General features: G+C 59.6%; 1 protein-coding gene across 8 annotated transcripts in view; it reads left to right on the top strand.

Moving 5' to 3' along the window:
• Positions 1 to 19,996, top strand: part of TNS3 (tensin 3) — a 200,746-nt gene that overhangs the window by 72,222 nt on the left and 108,528 nt on the right. The window contains exon 1 of one of the 8 annotated variants that reach the window (XM_059397162.1): positions 6,846 to 7,121. The exons of 6 other annotated variants lie outside the window; for them this stretch is intronic. In XM_059397162.1, coding sequence (XP_059253145.1) covers positions 7,038 to 7,121 — 84 coding nt within the window. In that variant the 5' untranslated portion in view covers positions 6,846 to 7,037. Of the gene's footprint in view, positions 1 to 6,845; positions 7,122 to 15,703; positions 15,784 to 19,996 lie in introns of those variants that run through there. One more of the 8 variants, XM_059397164.1, reaches the window with a different exon arrangement.

Here is a 19,996-nt window from a genome sequence, read left to right as displayed (position 1 = left end):
TTTCTGCACTTTCCTCCCGTCCGACCTTGCTGCCGTCTGCTTCCTCCATCTCTGGGGCCTGTCCCCAAGGGGGAGTCACCAGCTCTGCAGGTGTCCCGGTGCCAGCAGCCCTTCCAAGAGGTTCTGGAAGAGCCTCATCTTGGCTCCTTCCCACGGTGAGCTGCTGGCTCTGTTCTGGGAAGCAGACTGGCGTGGCACCGATGGACTGTGCTGGCTGGACCTGGCCGCATCAGGGGGCTGACGTGATGACCTGACCTCTGCCAGGGCAGCTGTCTACTGGCCAGCAGTGCTTCTGGGACCGTGTGGGACGCTGGCGAGACAGGAGGGCAGACAGCTCCGTGGGGGTCATCGTGCTCAGAACACGTGGCCGTCTCCTTGATGGCCATTGTTCTTGAACTTTTCTGGTGCCTAGCCACCTTCTGCTTATTGCAGGGGCTTAAGTACCTGGTGGGTGAGGCCGGGTCCATCCTCAGACCAAAACCGCAGGCAGCGGGTCCTGGAGGTAAACCTCCCTTTGCAAATGTTAGCTTAGCTGATGAGACGTGCATGTGTGCTGAGTTTCCCCCGGGGGCCGGCATAGACGGGAAACCAGGATACTGGGTGTGCACTTTGTCCTCGAGGGAAGCAGGGACCAGCAGAGAATGGGTGCATCGGGGGGAGTCACGCAGGGTGTAGGCTGCGGCTGGGGGCTCGTCCTGAGCCGCCGCTGCCCTGCAGACGCCCCACCTGCACCCACCAGGTGTCTGAGGGGGAAGTCATGTGCCGCTCGGAGGGCAGCCTCGTCAGGACATTTGGCTTTCTCTGGCTCTGCTCGTTGGTACGGCGTTGAGGGTAGAGAAGCACTACCGTGGCTTTGTTGTGTGTTAGCTTCCCGCCGAGATGGCCCGTGTGGGGCAGGGTCTGCTGGGTCATGACCGGAAGGCTCTGGGGTGTCCCCAGGTGGCAGATCCCTTGTGACGGGGGCCGAGCTGTGCCTCTGTGCTCATCATTTCTGCAGATGCCCGTGGGCATGCGTGTCAGCCACATGTGCTCGTGTGCACACCCAGGTGCAGAGCTCAGTAGCGATCATGAGCACGGGGCCAGCGCCAGGCCGGGCTCCAGCCAGGTCACGATACCTGCAGACCCGCGTGACCTCACATGGGGCCCTCTTGTGTCTGCGCCTCACTTCCCTCCACTGTGTGTGGGGATATGGCCACGTCCCCGGCGGGCGCCGTGTGGGACAGATGGAGTAGCGCGTGGGAAGTCTGGGCACTGGCTGTGGCTCGTGGGAAAGGCACCGGGTGCGGGCCAGCCTTCTCCCTGGTTGGGCAAACGCGAGGGGGGCAGTGCCGGTCTCCCGGTGCCCGCGGCCTCTGCTGGTCTGTTTGGTTTGACCATTGTTCTCTGGCTGTCTGGTAGGGGAGAACCGGTTTGGTCGGTTCCCAGACGTACCATCTGCTCCGTGAGGGTGAAGGAGCCGGGACAGATGCGTAGAGGACCTGTTCTTCCGGAGCCCCCTGGGACACAGGGAGGGTGCCCAGCTGGCAGGGGCTGGCCCGCCTCATGGAGGGCCGGGCGTGCCTCACCGCGATGACTGACGCTCCAGGCAGAGCGCCGTTGCTGCCTCAGTCTTGCCCTGCAAGGACTGTGTCTGTCCAGGAGGGCGGGGTCACACCGGTGCAGGAGCAGACCTGCAGGCCCCCCGGGTGCACATGTGGCTTTCCCTGGGACACCCTTCAGTCCAGCAGGTGTGGACGCCCCAGGGGCCAGTGTTCCCGGACAGCACCCAGCAGCGTTGGCCGAGGGACGGCCCGAGCAGCCAGTGCGGCGGCCCTGCGTTGGAGAAGTTCACTCCTCCGAGCAGCCTCCGTCCTTGTGAGAGGCTGTGTCCCCGCCTGGTGGTGGCTGCGGGTGTGGGCGCTCCGGGCGGTGCCAGAGCCCGCTGGGAGCACAGGTGCGAGCCCTCACCTGGCTGCCAGTGCGCACACCTGGATTGTTTTTGCTTGGCTGTTATGGGTCCTCCCGCTGGAGGAGACAAGGTATAGAGTCGCTCTTGAAATTTGAGTAGGCAGTTGGGTAGCTCTGCGGCTGTGCTCTTTGTTCAAGGGAGGCACGGACAATGGGTGGTTTCTGTTGCAGGTGACATGAGGTGTCAGGTTACAGAGACGGAGGCTGGAGTTTGCAGACTGGGTCCTTGTTCGATGCACCTGCGGGGGCGCGTGGGTGTGTTGGGACCTTGTTCAGCATGATTTGTGTAAACACGCGGTTGGGGGAAGCGGTCCCAAGTGGTGAGGTTCATGCGGGGACAGTGTGACTGTTGACAGGTGCCGCTGAGCAAACGGTGTCCGTGTCATATTCCTTACTGGGGGCCATGCAGGGATCTCCCCAAAGCGATTGGTTATCTCGGAAAGACTGCCCGCCGAATCGGACACTTGGAAGCTTGAGATGGATGGAAAGGCACCCCCATTAATGGTGCTCTTTTACCTGCAGAATTAGGTAGTGATGGCAAAGTTCAGGCTACCCACCTGTCAAATATTGGGAGGGCAGCTTTGCCTAGAAGGTTGACTGGAGTGCCTGGAGAGCTCGGCCTCTGGCGCCGGCTCCAGTCCAGGCCACGACAGCCACCGTGCGAATTTCTTGTCCTCATTAAGTGCAGGTCTTTGGTTGCGTGCAGATTATTCCTGCCACGGACTGTTCCCATGCTGCGGGACACGTCAGAACACAGACGCAGATCTGCCCCAGCACATCAGGGTCTTAGCCGAGTGATAGCTTCTGTTTCTGGAAGTCACAGACCCTGGGAGCATGTGCACCCACAGCTGTGTTTGCACCCACGGCTGGCCCGCCAGGGTCTGTGCATCTCACGTGAGCATCCTTCACCTTGTCCCAAGGACATTCCCTTGCTTCAGGCAGCAGAGACATGCAAACATCCGTGTTCTGTAATCCTCTGATCTTCAGGAAGCTGGGAAAGTCTCTGGAGTCCTGCCAGATGGTAGTCGAGCCTTCGGCTTGCTCAAGTTTATCACCTCTGGTTTTGGTAAAAGGCAAGTGAGACCCAGAAATAAAAGCACTCAATGCTGCTTTTTCAGACGTTCACCTTGACACTTGAGTGATCTAAGAGTCACGTCTGGTTCCGCAGCAGGGCAGTGGGGCATCAGAGGAGCCAGTTTTAAAGGGACATGTCGAGTGGATGGTGTAAGGGAAGCCGAGGCTCGGTGAGCACACCAGGGATCCGGCAAGGTTGAAGCCAGCCCTTGTGTCCTCATCCTCTCTCTGTGGCTGCTGGAGTGCCAGCCATTGCGCATCAGAGCCTCAGGCCGCCTGACCCTAGTGGTGCCTCAGTGCCTGTACCTGGCTCTGTCTTCTCAGCAAGCATGGAGGTGGAGGGTCCTGGTGTTAGTACTTGAGGCAGAGTGGGGAGTGTTCAAGAAACACTGAACGTACCCAGTGTTCCCCAGGTTTCCCATGGCCCCAATCTGGATTCAGGCTGGGCTCCCGTGCTGGGGCAGTGCTGGTCGCTGCTGTGCTTCCCTCGGCCCTCGGGGTCCTTCGTGAAGGTTGGGGTCTGAATTAATGTGTGTGGGGCCCCGGGTGACAGCACTGGAAGCTAGGATCCCAAACTCTGCTCAGACTCCCTTTCCTTTAACTGTGTATTTTACCCCTTTTGGCAACCTGCTCTTGAAGGGAGCAGAGAAAGTATGGATGGGGGCAGCCCAGGGGCCACTTTCATGCACAGATCCCAGTGGGCTTCCGAGAGAAGGCAGGGGTTCACGGTGGAGGGGAGCACAGACGGGGAGGGGGCTCTTGCAGGGTGGGTGTGAGGACCCGTGTCCCCCCCACTTCTTGTCTGCCAGGAACCTGGGATGTGGCTGAGTTGGGAATAGGGATGCAGGGAGGTCAGGCTGGACGCGTGTCCTCGTGAGCAGACCAGAGGATGCAGATGCACGGGGGACTGGCTTAGGGACAGGAGGCAGCGTCTGGAGAGGTCTTTCCGGCCCAGAGCCCGAAGGGGCTGGTGAAATGCTTCCCAAGGACACGTGGCCCTGCAGCCTTTGGGTCTGTCTGAGTGGCTGCCCAGGGGAGCAGTGTGTGGGGTCCCTCCCTCCACCTCTTTGAGGTCACTTAGCATGACCTCCACCCCCGGCACTTCTGGGACGGGTTCAGCCACAGACCTGGGTGGGGCCCTCCTGGGGGCTCAAGTGCACTCAGGGGAGCTCTCTGGGGCTGGCTGTAACCCTCTGGGCCCTGCCACAGACCTCACAGGCAGGACAGACATTGCAGACTTGCAGAGGGATAGGGCAGGCTGTTTGTGGAAGTCGAAGGAGAGGGTGCTTGGGGATCGGGCAGGGTTGGGAGCCCAGGGCCCCCGGAGCTTTCCGGGGAAAGCCTTTGAAGCCCATGCCACTGACCGGCTGTGTGTGTCAGGGGGACCCTCTTTCGCTGACCTCTGCCCCAGGCCTCTGTCTGCAGCTACTGGCAGGACCGCTCCCGGGGCTGGCTCCAAAACCTGGTGCGTAGGTAGTTTTCTCCGGAAATCCGGGGCACCGCCCCTCCCCGTTCTAATCACAGGCCAGACTTGGTCCCACTCGCTTTGATTTCACCGTTCCCTCCTGCACCTAAAATAACATCTGGGCCTTGGCCTTTTCAGCCTTGGCAGGGAGAGATTGCCCGCGTTTCTGGAAAAGGTCGCCTGGTGAGCGGCTCCCATGTGGGAGCCCCAGGGGGCAAACAGGAGCTTTGGTTCACAGACACTCTGAGAAAGGCACAGTCCTCCGTGAATTAAGAAAAAAAAAAACAACAACAAAAAACCTGACTGTGTTGAGCTTCAACCCAGCATGCCTGGATTGGAAGCAGGGCCCAGCTAGATGTTGCGGTGGGCCTGGCCACAGGTAGAGGGAGGCAGGGCAGGGGACACAGTGGCCTGGTGTCAGCTTATGTCCACCGGGAGCTTGGGGTCTGGCTAATGGTTAGCACCCGTGCTGGCCGCAGCTGGTCACACCGGGAGAGGCTGGCCCGCAGCTGTTCTGTGCACCGTGAGACCCAGGTGTCCCATGGCACGTCTGCGGCCAGCGGCGTGGTGCACTCGGGCTCAGAGCTGCCAGTCCCTGGGTCTCTGACTGCATGGTGGGCTTGGGGCTGCTGCTCAGGGTTGACTGGGGCGCTCGGTGGCTGGGGTGCCCCCCAGCCGGCACTCATGGATGATAGACAGCTTTTTCCAGTGAATGAATGTCCCCAGGTCCCAAGGCTGGAATCTGCCATGGAGAAGAAGTTTCTGGTCGTGGGTCAATTTTTTTTTTTTTTTTCCGATGGTGTGGACTCTATAGCAGTCATGGGTTGTGAATGTGGGGATGACGCTTGATGGTGGCAGGTGTGTGGGAATTGGGGGGAATCACAGCTCCCTATGGAAGGCGAGGGTGAGCGCTAATTTTTTTCAACACCATGAGCTGGGACGGAGTTTGGGTCAGGAGGGTCAGGAGGGTCACGGTCGGGAGGGACGCTGTTGTGATGGGGCGTCTGTGGCCTGGGTGCATTTTCACCTGCAAGAGGGATCATTTTTAAAAGAAAATACACACGACGGCATCCTGCCCCCCTCCCTGGGTCCCTGAAGAAATCAAAGTCTGTGCAGAAAGGGGACCCTGGCTGCCAGTTTGGGGGGGGTCTAGGGTTCTGAAATCCAATTCCTCCCCAGGTTCTCCGTGGCCCGGAGTCCCCACCTCCTGTTTTCTTATCGGCACTTGTGGGTGTCGGGCCGACTGGTATGGAATCTGGGACGTCCTGGCCTCACTTGGAGAGTCTCTCTAGAGAGCCAGGGGCCTCGGGCTGGTTTTTCCTCGGGTCTCCCCAAGTGCCTCTGAACTTTTGGAGGTCTCCCCATCCGTTCGAGGCGCACCCTGCACGTAGGCAGAAGCCAGCCAGGCAGTGGGGCATTGGGTCCTGAACATCAGAAGCCAGGCCCATTCCAGCCTCGTCACTGAGCTCAAGTCCTCCTCCTCTCCCTGGGGACACTTAGAGCAGCCTTGTTAGCCACATTTATTTTCCCTCAAGCATCAGGAAACAATTCTGCAAGGGTACCTGGTAGGGCTTGGTCGGTGCAGCCTCTGCCTTCAGCTCAGGTCGTGATCTCAGGGGCCTGGGATCGAGTCCTGCATCGGGCTCCTTGCTCATTGGGGGCCTGCTTCCCCCTTTCCCTCTACCCCTCTGCCGTGTTTGTACTCTCTCTCTCTCTCCATCTCAGATAAATAAATAAATAAATAAAAGATTTTTTTTAAAGGCAACAATGCTGTAAAAGAAAAGGGAGTTTTGTCCTTGGCAGAAACCGTGTCCCTATCTGGAGGGCCCCCCATACAGAGAGAATAAGGAAAGTCCCGTGGGGCTGCCTGGGCTCCTTCCACTTTGGGTGGCAGCGGTGACCAGGCACCGTCCCCATGCTGGCCCTGCGCCAGTGTGTCCCGCGGGGTGGCAAGCACGGTGCCCGTCCTCGGAACTGAGTGGGGTCTTGGATGGTAGATGGTTGAGAACCAGTGCAGATACGGGCCCGAGTCCCGTTGTGAGGACTGTCCGCTTTGTGATTTTGGGCTCAGACATCGCTTTCTGATCTCTGCACCAGACTTTAAATGAAGCACCTACTTAATAACGACAAAAAAATAAATAAAAACAAAAACTCAATCCAGATCCGAAACTTCATTCATTGCCTTTGAGGGTTAGGGTTAGGGAACGACTCATCCTGAAAAATCAGTAAATAAAGAGAAACAAGCTTTTGACCTCCTTCTCTTACACAACCTGTCCTCAGGGTTAAAAATAGACGAAGAGGGAAAGTTCCGAGTAAGGAGGAGTTCTGGCCGGCAAATGCCAAGAAAGGGAAAGAGTTAAAATGTGCCAAACTGCAGACTGTAAGTAACCGAACGACCGTGACCCTCTGTAACCTCCTGGGTCGCAGAAGGAAGCTGGTCGAGTCACATGCCTCCTTTGGGGAAGTTGGCTGTGCGTGTAGCCCTCATGGGAGGCCAGAAATCAGACCAGAACCACCCTGAGTGCAGACCCATCCACGGCTTCCAGGAGGCATGGGGCCTGGGCCCCGTGGACGCGTTCCAAGGGGTCAGCGAGTCCCGGGGGCACGGGGCGGAGAGCGTGTCGGTCATCTCCAGGTACGCTGCGGGAGGAGGAAGGATCTCTGTGGCTTTGGAACGGAAGAGATGTCAGATAAACACCGTCAGACTCTATCTGGAACTTAATCCCAACAATCTGACTGTAAAAAAAAAAAAAAAAAAGACAAAAAAAACTCAAACTTGTAAAACAGGGAAATTTGACCATGGAGTCGCGATATGGGGGTATTAAGGAATCCCCCCCGTTCATGGTACTGGTATTGTGTTGGTGTCATTTTAGAACGTGGTTTCTCTTCCAAGGAGGCCTGCTGACGTGTTTACAGAGGGGCCATGTGGTGTGTGGGGCTCATGCCGCAATAGTCCGGGCAGGGACGCGGTGGGCGGCGGGGAGCCGGGGACATCCGGACTTTGGAGCTAGGTCCGGATGCCGGTAAAGTGGGAGCACGGAGCTCAGGGCTTATGACCAGCCTGCCAGCGGTTCCCGGGTTTTCCATGAGCTGATGGCCCAGGCTTGCCCGAGTGTCTTCCCTGTGGCGTTCTGGATGGATGGTGGACATCTGGAGAGACCAGTCCACAGGGTGATGTGTTTGGCTGAAAACCTGCTGAGTCCAAACACACAGTGTTTTCTGGACGGAGGTGTTTGCTTCATTTCTGCCTCCCCACTGGGGGCGGGAGTGCTGGAAGAGAAGGTGTCTTGACCTTCGTCAAGCAAGGAGGAAGGGCCCCAAGGGTTAGCGCCCTCCAAGAGCGTCAGGCGTCCTCCGCATACAGAGATGGGTCACACGCTTAAAAATACTACCAGACTGGACTGTGGTTGTGATTCTTTATGAAACATTACAGTGGCAGTTTCGTGTGCTCCGGTGGGGGGCGGGGGGGGCGTTAGAATGGGGAGGTTTTCCCGAGGTTTCTTGCGTGAACCTGAGATGAATGATTGACAGGTTCCTATCGATTCAGGAGCCGTCCAGCCTCCTTATGTGGGGGTTTTGTGTGTGCACATCTGCGACCTTGCTAAAACGTGTGGGTCACCCCCAATCCGCCGTCCCTGTGCATCCGTGATCTCTCACGGACACACGTGGGACCCGCCGGGCACATGCGCAGCTGAGGCAGACCCACTCCCCGTGAACCACTGTCCTTCCCGAGGCGTGTGCAGGGACACACAGCTTTGCACGGCTGTGCTTGGTACCACGTACGCATGGGTGAGTCTAGTGCTCTAAGCTCAGGGAGATGCCCGGCCAGCATGCACAGTGACGGTGAGAATCCCAGGACCCACGACAGCAAGACTCGAGCGCACTGATAAGGTGTTGACTGTGGGTCCTCAGGCTGCTTCGTTGCCACGTCAGTGCCTAAGAACTCCCTTTACCCCTGACTTGCCCATCAGAGAGCGTGGACCCCAGCCCATGTTCGCCGCCTCCCCGTGAGCCTGTGATGGGCCGTTCCTGTGGCGTTTTGGGTGCCAGGGAATGGGGGAGAGGTCATCCACTGTGGTGCTCTGGGACGCGAGCCCGAGCCCTGCCGGGCACACTAGCTGTGTGCCCCATCGTGTCCAGCCTGGTCCTCTACTCTGTCTTGGCAAAGTGGGGATGGGAGGGTCCCAGTCCAGTAGGATGCCACGCGGCCGTGGGAGGACGGCGCTGCGGCTGCCCTGGGCTGGACACAGTGTGGCCCCGTGCTGCCGTGACCCTGTGTCATTCTCCCTAGGATGGTGACAGTCACGTGTCACATGCTGTCCACCTGCTTCTCAGTCAGCTTGTCTTTTTAAATAGTTTGAGATTTGGGCTGTCTGGCCCAGTCCTTAAGTGTCTGCCTTCAGCTCAGGTCATGATCCCGGGGTCCTGGGATCGAGCTCCGCATCGGGCTCTCTGCTCAGCAGGGAGCCAGCTTCTCCATCTGCCTGCTGCTCCCCCTGCTTGTGCTCCCCCTGTCTCTCTGACAAAGAATTCTTAAAAAGATAAAAATTAATAGAAAGTTCAGGATTTATAGGTGGTTGTTAAATCGAAATATGGACTTGTGGGATCCTAAGCCATACTTGCTTTTACGTTTGCTTACATCTGAAACGGACGGCCATGTCCATTGGTCTCGGGGCTGGGGTTCCCCTGTTCTACTTTGGCAGACTGTGTGCCCACAGCGAACCAGCTAAAATTCCCCGTGTGGCCGCCTCAGAGTGTTGTGAAACCTTAATGGGATGGCCGTCCGCAGCTGTGCTCTGGGTTTGCCCCGTCCTGCAGCCGTCCTGTGGGGTGGGGAGGAGCAGGTCTTTGGGGCTGCGCCGTCCCAAGACACGGACCTGCCTTCCGAGCCACAGCAGATCTCTGGCGTCTTAGGCTCACGTGGTGTCGGCTTGTGCGCTATCTTCAGCTGTGAGGTGACGGCCACCAGTGCCTCTGGCCAGAACAGGCTTGGGAGCGGACATAGTGGGTGCCCAGTCCATGTCCCGTCCACATGTCCATGTCCACCCACGTGCAGGGTGACAGAGGATGGGGGCAGGATTGGAGGCGCATGTGCAAGCGCCCGACCGGGGGCAGTGGGTGGCAGGCATCAGCGTTCTAGACCGACACGGGTGTCCAGCCAGTAGAGCAGCCGGGATGACTTTATTTATTTAAACAATTTAAATTCTCTTTCTTACGGAAATAGAGTCATCGACGTGCCGTGTCCTATTGGTTTCAGGTGTAGAGTGACATAGCGGGTCTCTGCGTTATGTGCGCCGTGCTCGCCGTGATGACTGTGGTCACTGTCACCTCACCACTGACTGCATTCCCTGTTTTGTGGCCTTTATCCTGGGACTTGTTCGCTCCATTGCTGGAAGCCTCGGACTCCCCCTCCCCTGCGCCCTTTTGCCCGTCCCCTCTGCCCCCTCCCTTTGGGTCTTCTCTGTACTTACGGGTCTACTTCTGCTTTTTGTTTGTGTGTTTGTTTTGTTTTTTAGATTCCTCGTGTAAATGAGGTCCTGCGGTGTTTGTCTTTCTTTGTCTGAGTCGTTTCGCTCAGCGTAATACCCTCTAGGTCTGTCCGTGTCGCCACAAGTGGCAGGACTCTCTATCTGCTTATCCATCGGGGGCGCTCCGCATCTCAGCTGATGTACAGGGTGCTGCAAGAAACATAGGGCTGTATCTGGGTTTTCACATGAGTGTTTTGCTGCGTCTAATAAGAGGTTCATGTCCAAAACATACAAAGAACAGCTCAACACCAAAAAAACCAAATAATTTCATTAAAAAATGGGCCAATGACCGGAATACATGTTTTCCCTAAGAAGACACCCAGAGTGGGGGACGAGATAGGAGAAGATGTGCGACATGACTCATCGTCAGGGAAGTGCAAATCCCGACCACGAGGAGCTGGGACCTCCCACCTGTCAGAAGGCGAGTGTCAGAGGCAAGAAATGGCAGGTGCCGGTGAGGATGCGGAGAAAGGGGAGCCCCCTGCACTGTTGGTGGGAACGCAGGCAGGTGCGGCCACTTGAGAAAACAGTGTGGCGGGTCCTCAGAAGATGACAGATGGAAACACCGGGGGATCAGTTGTGACACGACTGGATCTTCACCCCAAGATGTGATCTCGTTCATTTGGTTCCTAGAGGGCAAGACAGGATTCCAGCCCAAACAGCAAACCTCTGGAGGCTCTCACTGTGGCTCCAACCAAGACTCCCCCACCAGTTGCATTTGACACGAATCTGCCTTTTCTTTCTCTTTTTTAGAGAGGGCGGGAGGGGCAGAGGGAAGGGAGAACCTCAGGCAGGCTCCACGTTGAGTGCAGAACCCGTGGTGGGACTCAGTCTCACGAAACCAAGTGTCGAGTGCTCAACCGACCGCGCGCCCGGAGCCCCGCGTCTGTCGTTCCTGGAGCGCAGTCCTTGCTGTCCCGCACATGACCCCGCACTCAGTCTCACACTTCCCACCAGCCCTCGTTGCAGATCTGTCCCTCTGTGTTGTTTGGCTCTGTCATTTATGGGGTTCGGGGGTGTGGTAAGTGCTGGGAAAGGTGGGGCTTGAGGTCGGCTGTTCCGGGAGGCATCGTGGGGGTTGCCGGGTCTAACCTGCAGGCTCCCTGATGCCCAGTCTTACTCCCACGACCCCTGCTACAGCGCTGGCCTGAGCTGCGCTGGAGGTCCTCGTGGAGGACCTTCCTTGGCACCTGACCCCGCCCCCCACGCTTTGCTCCTCCTTGTCCTGCTCTGATGTTTTGCATTTTTGTAGGTCTCCCCCAGCACATTACGTTTCTCGCGCACACTGTTTTCCCCACCTTTTTAACCGGCAGTCAGAAAGGGGAGATGGCCTCTTGTGCAGGGGCCCAGGTACCCTTCTGAGCAGGAGACCATTTCCACCCCACACCGGGGGCCCTCGGGCCATCTGGGCAGACTCAGTCAGCCCACACTTGCTGCAGGGAGAGGCAAAGCCAGGAAGGAGCAGGGGGACCCGGAGCCACGGCGGGCCAACATCTCGGTCCTCACACGTGCATTTAGGGAAGACACCGGAGCTGCAGGTGCTGTCCGTGTGCGTCCCAGCCGCTCGGGTGGTCCCTGCTGTCTCTCTCGTCAGGGATTTAGCATCCTGGAGGCACTTGACCTCTGCCCCAACCTCTGATGCAGGGATGCATCCACAGGAGCCCCGAGGCACGTCCCTCTTCTGCCTTTCCCGCTCCTGGGGACACGGTCTTCCCTCTTCCGGCACCCCGGATCCCTCTTCAGGCTTGCCAGGGCAATTCCATTCTGGTCCGCTCCTCGCCTTGTGGACCTCTGTCCCCTCTGTCACAGGTGTGTGAGGTCCCGGAGGCTACAGCATGCGTTCCAGGAGACCGGCTTCAGGGAGTGCTCCCCATGAGTCCCAAAGCAAATTGCGCTTGCCGGTGGCTATCCCGAGGCAGCCAGTAAGGATGCTGAGGCGTTGTAGACTGTAGGATGTTTATCAAAGCCCCTTCTGCGGGAGACAGACATCGGGGCCCAAACAAAGTTCAGGCACATGGGAAATCACGCTCCAGCTCAAAACTTGCCGGCACGTGGCTGTGGAAAGTTGTGGGAGAAAATTTGGGAATTTTATTGTGCTATATCATAAACTTTCAGACCCAGCCCATGCTGGACGTCCAGCCTCCCGGACCGTAGAAAGGAGAGAAGAGAGACCGGCTTGTGTAGGAGGCATTGCAGGTCTAAACCCGGCCAGTGGCCCATTCATTCGGTGTTCCTGGGTTGAAACTCCAGAGTCCAGAAAACCGGGGGGTGGGGGACTCCCGGGGCTGGTGAAGCTGTGCTGTGCATGGGCAGAGGTCCCGGCGAGTGTCCCGTTGGTGTGCCCCTGTGGGTCCCTCAGCAGGGACAGCTGGCCTCAGACCCCAGGGTAGCCATGGCTTTCACCGATGAGCCCTGTGACCTTGGTCAGGCCAGGTCAGGCAGGTGCCAGGAGCGTTATTTCCTCACAGGGAAGGAGACAGCATCTCGGGGAGGAGCTATGAGTGCATGTGAATGCTGTCCAGTGCGTCCCGTTCCGCACGCGGTCGGTAGGGTGGCGCTATTTGGGGTAGGCTCTGTGGATACGGTCGGTCCCAGGACACTTCTTCCCTGGTTTTATGTGTTTTGGGTCCAGCACCGTGTCATCCTTTTGGTGTTGTGTCCAGCTCTTAACTGTCGGAGGATAACCCGAATGGAGTCTCCTTAGTGTGGGAGCCGTATGGTTAGAACAGCTGGCAGGGTGTTTCGGGGCGGGCTTGTCTGTGGCCGGGCTCCCAGGAGCTCGCTCGGGGCTCAGGACTGCCACGACTGAATGTCTTCCCCTGCTCACAGGGGAGGACCCGAGGGGACAAGCTGTGCCAGTGTCGCCAGGATGTCCTGTCTGAGGAGATGAGTTGGGGTTGGAGCCCGGTTTCTCCTGCCGAAGGCGCTTTCCCGGGTCCTCATGCTGAAGTGACCAGAGAGCGGCAGAGGCACCATTGTGGGTGGTGATAGAGCCCAGTGGACTGTGTCCTCAGAGTCATGGCTGTGTCCAGTGGGCTCTGTCCTGTGGATCATGGACTGTTTCCAGTGGGCCGTGTCCTGTGAGCCATGTCCTGTGGGCTGTTCCCTGTGGACTCTATCCAATGGGTCATGTGCTGTGGGCCTGTCCTGTGGGCCATGTCCGGTGGGCTGTGCTGTATGTGGCTTGCCCATGTGCTGCCACGGTGCAGGTCCGTGGACCCCCCACTCTGTCTCTGCACCATGTCCCTCCTCAGCAGTGGGACCAGGTACTCGCTCTGATACTCTTGGTGCCCAGCACCCCTGCCCGGCCTCAGCAGCTGCTGCACTCCTTCCCTTGCCCCCTGGCCTCCGTGGACAGCTCCGTGGACAGCTCCATGGACAGCTCCGTGGCGAGAAGAGGACCTGCTAATAAAGCGGGTGCTTATCGAGGGCAGACCTGATGCCAGGGAGCAGGATCTCACCTGAGGTTTCTGTGTTGGGTCATGTTCTGCAACTGCTCCCACGGGCAGCTGGGCACGGAGGATTCCAGAGGTGCAGTGTCCGTGGGCGTTCTGGAGCATGGCCCTGGCTTGCCGTGCGCGCCAGGCTCTGTGGTGCTAGCGTCCTCTGCCCTGCCTGACACTGTCACTGTCCTCGCACGTGGGGGACGCGTGCACCCCACGCCTGACGGAGTGGCTCCCCCTCCCCACCGTCATTCCAGTCCACAGCGCATGCGCCCGCCTTTGGTCAATCTTGGTGCAGCTGCCACGAACCCACCTTAAGAACACATTTGATCCTGTCACCCCTCCTCGGACACCCCTGCAGGGCTCCTCCTGTCCCAGAAACGCTCTGACCGGCTTCGGGCTCCCGGACCCCCGACCGCAGGACCCCCACTTCTCTTGGCCTCGAGGCCAGTCCTCCCCAGGCACTCCTGGCTCCTCCTGGCCCGGCTCCAGTCTGGAAGGCCCACCCTTTCTGCTGTTGGATGGCGCTCCCATCCCACAGCCCATCAGGGACGCTGCTGTCACCGCTGTGTGCTGCTGTCACCACTGTGCTATTCTGTTGCACTTCCAGGCCTGTCACCCAGCCCCGCTGGGAACTGTGGGGCTCAGCGTGCCAGGTGGTCCCGAGTAGTGGGGCCTGGTTCGGATAGAGCACGTGTGTCCGACGCTGGCTGGGCAGGATGCCCACTGGGTCGTCCTGGGCATGTGTGAGGACAGACGGGGCTGAGGGACTGACCCGGTCCACCTGCCAGCAGTCAGATGCACCAGGATGGTCATCCTGGGGACCCCTATGGTGCCCTTCTTGCTGTGGGGAAGCTATGGTCCTAGATTGTCTCTGCTGGGCTGCACAGTGGGCGCATTGGGCCCCCTTCCCAGGACCGTGAGCCCTGCACCCTGGGACATCTGGGTGGGGAGGGGGGGCCTCCCTCTTGGTCTACACTTGTCAGCCTTTGAGGGTCTCATAGGCTCAGAGCCGGCTCCCCCATGGGGCCGTCCGTGGTGGGAGGCCTGTGCCCTGGGGCAGGGCTGGGACAGGTGCTCCAGGAGTGAGAAGTGCAGTCTGTCTCTGGTCTGCTGACCAGACAGGTGAAGGGAGGGCTGCCCCACGCTGTCCCTCGGGATGCCCCACCATCCCACAGGAGCTAGGCCACCCGAAACAGAGACCCCGGCCGTGGGCTCCAGGGCTCCCCGCACGTTGGGGCAGGAAGGAGACCCCAGTGACGCCCTCGGCAGCAGGGCCCCCAGCCCTGGTGTCGGGGACAGGATTGTGGGGGCCCAGCGCGACCCACCACGCCCTCCCCCTATCCTTTTAATTAGGAGATATGTTCTCGTGATGAAGTGATTAAAATGAAAGCATCTGCGTGTGTGGGGCATCCTTGTCTGTGAGCCCACGTGGGTGTCCCTCTGAGTGTAAGGAATGGGACTGGATGTTTGACAGTGAAATCCGGCCGGTTGCCAGTGTAGACCGTGGTGGTGGGGGACGGCCTTGTGCTATGGGCCCTTCCGCTCCTGACTCCGAGTGGCACGTGACCTTGGTCCCTCCAGCCTCAGATAGGCCGGAGCCTGTCGCACCACCTGACATCTGTCCAGCTCTTCTCTCTCTCTCTCTCTGCTTTGGCCTCTGGGAGACTTGGAGCCCAAGGGGCATGTGTGTTAGGAGCGAGCCCACTCCTCTTCTGGTCCAGTGACGCACTTTGACCTTGTTTTTGTGTTTGCTTTGTGGTTTCGTGAGCATGGTAAGGGGCAGAGGAACGTGGTGGGAGTGAGTAGGGCGGGCACTGGTACCTGTCGGATTCAGGGTGCTGGCCGGCGACCTGTCCACCCAGCAGTCAGTCCGCGGTGGGTTGGTCTCCAGGTGGTGGTGGGGGGTTCCTTGGACACAGGAGACCCCTCGTTGTGTCCCTGTGTCGACCACCCCTAGGTAGGGGGCGGGTGTTGGTTCCTGAGGACAGGGCCCCCGCCTGGTGAGGCCTGTCCTGCTGGCCGTGGGCCCTGTGGGGCCTTGGAAGGGCCAGCCCTGGGCCGGGCAGCGGTGTCTGTGCCCTGCGAGCAGGCATGCGTGCTGCCGCTGTGGGCTGGGCGTGCCTGCCGGCTCGGGCACCGCTGCCCTTGTGACCTCCCCAGCCCTGGTGGGGCGGGCGCTGTCCCACCTGCTCTCGGCCCCGCCACCCGCCTCGGCCACGCGCTCGGGGAGGGCACAGGACTCCACGCAGGGAAGGGGTGAGGTGGTGGGAGGGAGCTGCTTCTGGAAGGAAGGAGAAGCCACAGCCGGCCCCTCAGCAGCACGGTAAGTTCCACCCGGAGGGCTCTGTGGGGCCCCCACCGCGGGCTGCCGCGTGCTCTTGGCACGGGGTCGGTCCCTGACGCCCCTCCTCCGTTTGCTCATGTCCTTGCTCTGCAGCAAAGGGGCTGTAAAAGTTGCACGTGGGACTGTGGCAGCTGCTTCCTGGGCTGCCCCTGCTGGGGAGCCCAGACGTGGGTGAGAGCTTGGTTCCCCACCCTGGGTTCCTCACCCCCGCCCCGCCCCAGGGGCCTCCTTCCTCCCTGCCACGGGCCTTTCCCGGCGTCCTGCGTCTGTGTGGTGCAGACCAGCTCATGCACCCCAGAACTCTGAGTCCTTGGTGACAAATATCCACAGATAAAATCTCAGACTGAGCACGACCTTGCTTCTCGTAGAGGAGCATGGGGACCAAGGGACGCTGTTGTCATTTCCTAGCGTGAGCCTGGTATGTCTGTCCTAGAGAGGTCACAGGAGCTGCGGCTAGGGGTCGAGAGCGTTAAGGGAAGTTCAAGGTGGGCGCTCCTGATAATGACTTTGTTTCTGGCTGCCTCCTTCTGGAAGGGAGAAGTGTCTGTCTGGCTGTGCGTCTGGCTGTGTGTCTGTCTGGCTGGCTTTGGGCAGGTTGCTTGTTAGAGCCTTGCTCCTCTGCTGGGACGGATGGTGCCGTGGTTGTGCTGGCCACTGTGTTCGTGTGGACTCCCGCAGGTGCTGCCTCGTGGGGTCAATGTCCCCCGCCCCCCCTGCCTGGCGCCCGAATGCGTGTCTCATGTTTATTTAGAGCTCGTGTTTGGTCAGCTGCTGTTCCTAGTCCCTACGCGTACTTCCTTACCGAATCCCGCCGACCCTCCACTTTCCAGAGGAGGAAACTGAGTCACGGAGGGCTGCCTCAGTCTCTCCAAGGTCGGGCAGCCCGGGGAACTGCAGGACTGGCGTTGGACCCGGGCCTCGGAGTGAAAAGCCTGTGACCCCTGCAGCCTGCCTGCAGGGCCGTGAGTGAGTGACGTGACCTTCAGGTGTGGAGCCGAACATGGCCGGTGGTGGCCTTTGAAAAAGGCTTTTCATTTATTTTTCCGTTTGCCCACGTGGCGTGCTTCCGCGGGTGCCTCCTTCCCGAGGGCACAGCCGGCCTGCTCCCTGCCCCGCCACAGCCCGCGAGCCCTGCTTCCTTGTAAATCTGGCTTCAGTTACGCAATTGTCCCTTTTGTTCTTTTTTACGAAACTGTTCCTGCCACGAGTTTCAGGGCCCGTCAGTCAGCCCGGCGGGGTGCAGCACCCAGGCCTGGGCTCCGCGGACCCTGGCGGCCTCCCTGCGCTTCCCACCGTGCGGGGGGGCTTTCTTTGGTCTATCCTCAAGAGCCAGAGAGGGTGAGAGGAGGCGGGAAGCAGGGGTGCAGGCAACCTTTCGTCTCTAGCCCCTGGTGCCGCCCTCCCTTCCGTGTGAGCGGGAGCAAGGGTGAGCTCCCCCGTGGGCTCAGAGGCCCGCCTGGCCGCGGACACCCTGCCTCAGGTCCCTGTCTTTGGGGACGGGGATGCTCCTGTGAGTCTGTGCACAGGGTGGTCATGCTTGACTCGCGGGGCGGTGGGCACACTGTTAGTGGGGGACCCCGTCTGGGAGCAGAACGCACATCGGACCGGTCTGGGGAGCTGTGCTGTTCCAGAGCCTTCTTTGGTCTCTGAGATCTGTGCTTCCCCACACGGGTCTGCGGGGGACAGTCTCTTTCCCCCAATGTCATCGATCCCCTGTGTGATGACGTTGCCAAGGAGGACATACTTACTACCTTCCACTCTGCTACTCTTTTAGGTGATGAGTCTGCTCAAGCCTGGTACGTTGGGTTTTGTTATCCTAAGGAGAAAGCTAAGTAGGTACTACGTACTTAGTACCAAAACACAGAAGCAGTAGCTCTAGCTCTACCACGGCTGGATCATCTGTTGGGCGTGGTGAAGTTAGTGGTTGGCTTATTCCCTCCTTCCTCGGCACGCTGCGCTCTCCGCCTGCTCCTGGGGACAGGATGTGTCCCCAGAGGATGAGCGGAATGTGGGAGTCAGCACCCTTGCGGGTCTTCGTGGCGGGGGCACAGAGCATGGACAGGAATGCCTGCCGTCAGTTGTGTTTGTACGGCTGAGATCTGGGCCCTTGCAGGATATGTCAGCTGGACCAGGGATCAGGGGTTGCTTTGCTGGGAAAGCAACATGTGAGTGGAGAGGTCTAGGATTAGTAGAAGCTAACCAGGTGAGGCTGGCCTAAGTGGGTGGGGAGTGTTTCAGACCTGTAGAGCATGTGCAAAGGTCCTGGAGCAGGAGGGGTGGAGTGTGCTGGTGGGACTGGAAGGAGGGCTGTGGGGCAGGGGTGGAGAGGGGGAGGTGTCCGCCCTTTGCCCACAGTGGTGGGATATGGGGGCACAGCACCAGCATTGGCTCCCGTCCACCTGAACGACTGGTGCCCACGCCAGCCCATCGCTAGGGGCAGGCCCCTCCCTGCTGACATGGGGACACTGCCCAGGGCGTGAGTCTTGTTAGGCAGGTCTGCTCCATCCTGGTTTGCCAGAGAACACGCGGGAATCGCAGATGCTAATGATGTATTTGCTCCTCGCCGGCCCTGCTCTGCCCCACATGCCGCTGCAGAGGGCTTGCTGCACCTAGCAGCCCATTTCATGAATAAGGAGCCCGAGGTGCCTGCCCAAGGTCACAGAGCAGGAGCCTCAGAGTCCTTGCATGGTCCTGCGGTCACAGCCGCCCAGAAGGGTGTGCTGTGGTGTTGGGGGCTTGCTGTCAGCGTCCTCCCTCTGCCTTCCTGCCTGGGGCTCGCATGTCCTCACTGCCCCCGGAGCCGGGTCCTTCTGTACGCCTGCCAGGTGGTCCTCCATGCTCTGCCCGCCATGAGACATGGGTGCAGACGTTTGCCCAACATCCCTTTTCCTGGAAGCCCGTGTGAGCGATCTGACCTGTGGCTCCGACGCCATGCTGGGAGAGCCACACGTCGTGTCTTTTAGCCTGGACTGTGGTCCCTTTAGTTGGGAATGCAGTGGCCTGACCCCAGTGCCTTGTGGGTTCTTTCCTGAGGCTCAGGCCTATGGAACATTCGTCTTGTGCCACACGGCCCAATTTCGGGTGTCCCCCGAGCTGCAGACCCAGGGGTGCCCCTGGGGAGGGGGATGGGGTGACGGGCTCCCTGCCATCCTGCTCATCAGGTCCCCTACAAGACCAGTGATCAGTCCCACAGCGGGCAGGGCTCTGGGTCCTGGTTGCAGCCCCAGCCTCCCTTCCATGGGCCTGTCCTCTTAGAAGGGGGCCTGGTTATGAGCCGCGAAGCCGTGGTTTCCCAGGGATGTGTGGGCAGCGTACCCAGGTGTTCTGGAGTTACCCACTGGGTATGAGAACGGTGCCCTGAGGATGGGGTCCTGTAGGGTGGGGTTCTGGAGGACGGGGCACTGTGGGAGTTGGGGTTTTGGAGGACGGGGTTCTAGAGGATGGGCCCTGCATGCCAGCACCTCCTGGTCCCTTACCCCCAGGTGAGGTAGGGGTTGGGATTCCTGTGCTAGAAAGACAAGGAGTGTGGCAGAGGCTGGGCCGGGTGAAGGACCTGGTCACGATCACGGGGTGCCCAGTGGCAGAGCCTGTGTTGTCCGAGGAGCCACATCCCTTGACAAGGCCTGGACCGGCTCCTCCCAAGAACAGGCACTGGGCCTGCTTTCCGCCCCGGGGGAACCGACTCGGAAGTGAGCCCCAGGCTTAGTGGGCCTCCCTTCATAAGACAGTTGTGTCCGCATGCAGATCTCCCCACCGGTCCCTGTCCCCTCCTGTCCCCTCCTGAAATATGGGCGTGGACCCAAGTCATCGGCTTGGGTGATGGGGGCGTTGGAAAGATATTTGTGCTCTACTCACACACTCATGTGCCCCCCTCCGGTCCCTGTCTCCTCCTGAAATATGGGCGTGGGCTGGTGTCCCACGGCTGCAAAATTGGTCTTGCTGTGCTTGTTTCTTATATAAAATCACACCATTAGCCGAGGAAATGAGGATCGGAAATTGCAAAAGTGTGTTGAGCAAGGAGCCCCCCTGGGCTGACGGGACGAGTCCTTACCAGGTGGGATGTCCACTTTGCTGCTTGCCGCTGCGTCCTGGACCCCGGAGGCTTCCCCAGATGGCCAGGGAGGCTGGTGACGTCACAGGGGCCCAGGACCGCTTTGGGGGCCAGCAGAAGAGCTCCTTTTCAGAGACACGG

This window comes from Mustela nigripes, chromosome 4 (genome assembly GCF_022355385.1).
Source record: "Mustela nigripes isolate SB6536 chromosome 4, MUSNIG.SB6536, whole genome shotgun sequence".
In the NCBI taxonomy this organism is placed as follows: domain Eukaryota; kingdom Metazoa; phylum Chordata; class Mammalia; order Carnivora; family Mustelidae; genus Mustela; species Mustela nigripes.
Note: the sequence above shows the minus strand (reverse complement) of the source record. Positions and strands in the feature narration are given on the sequence as shown.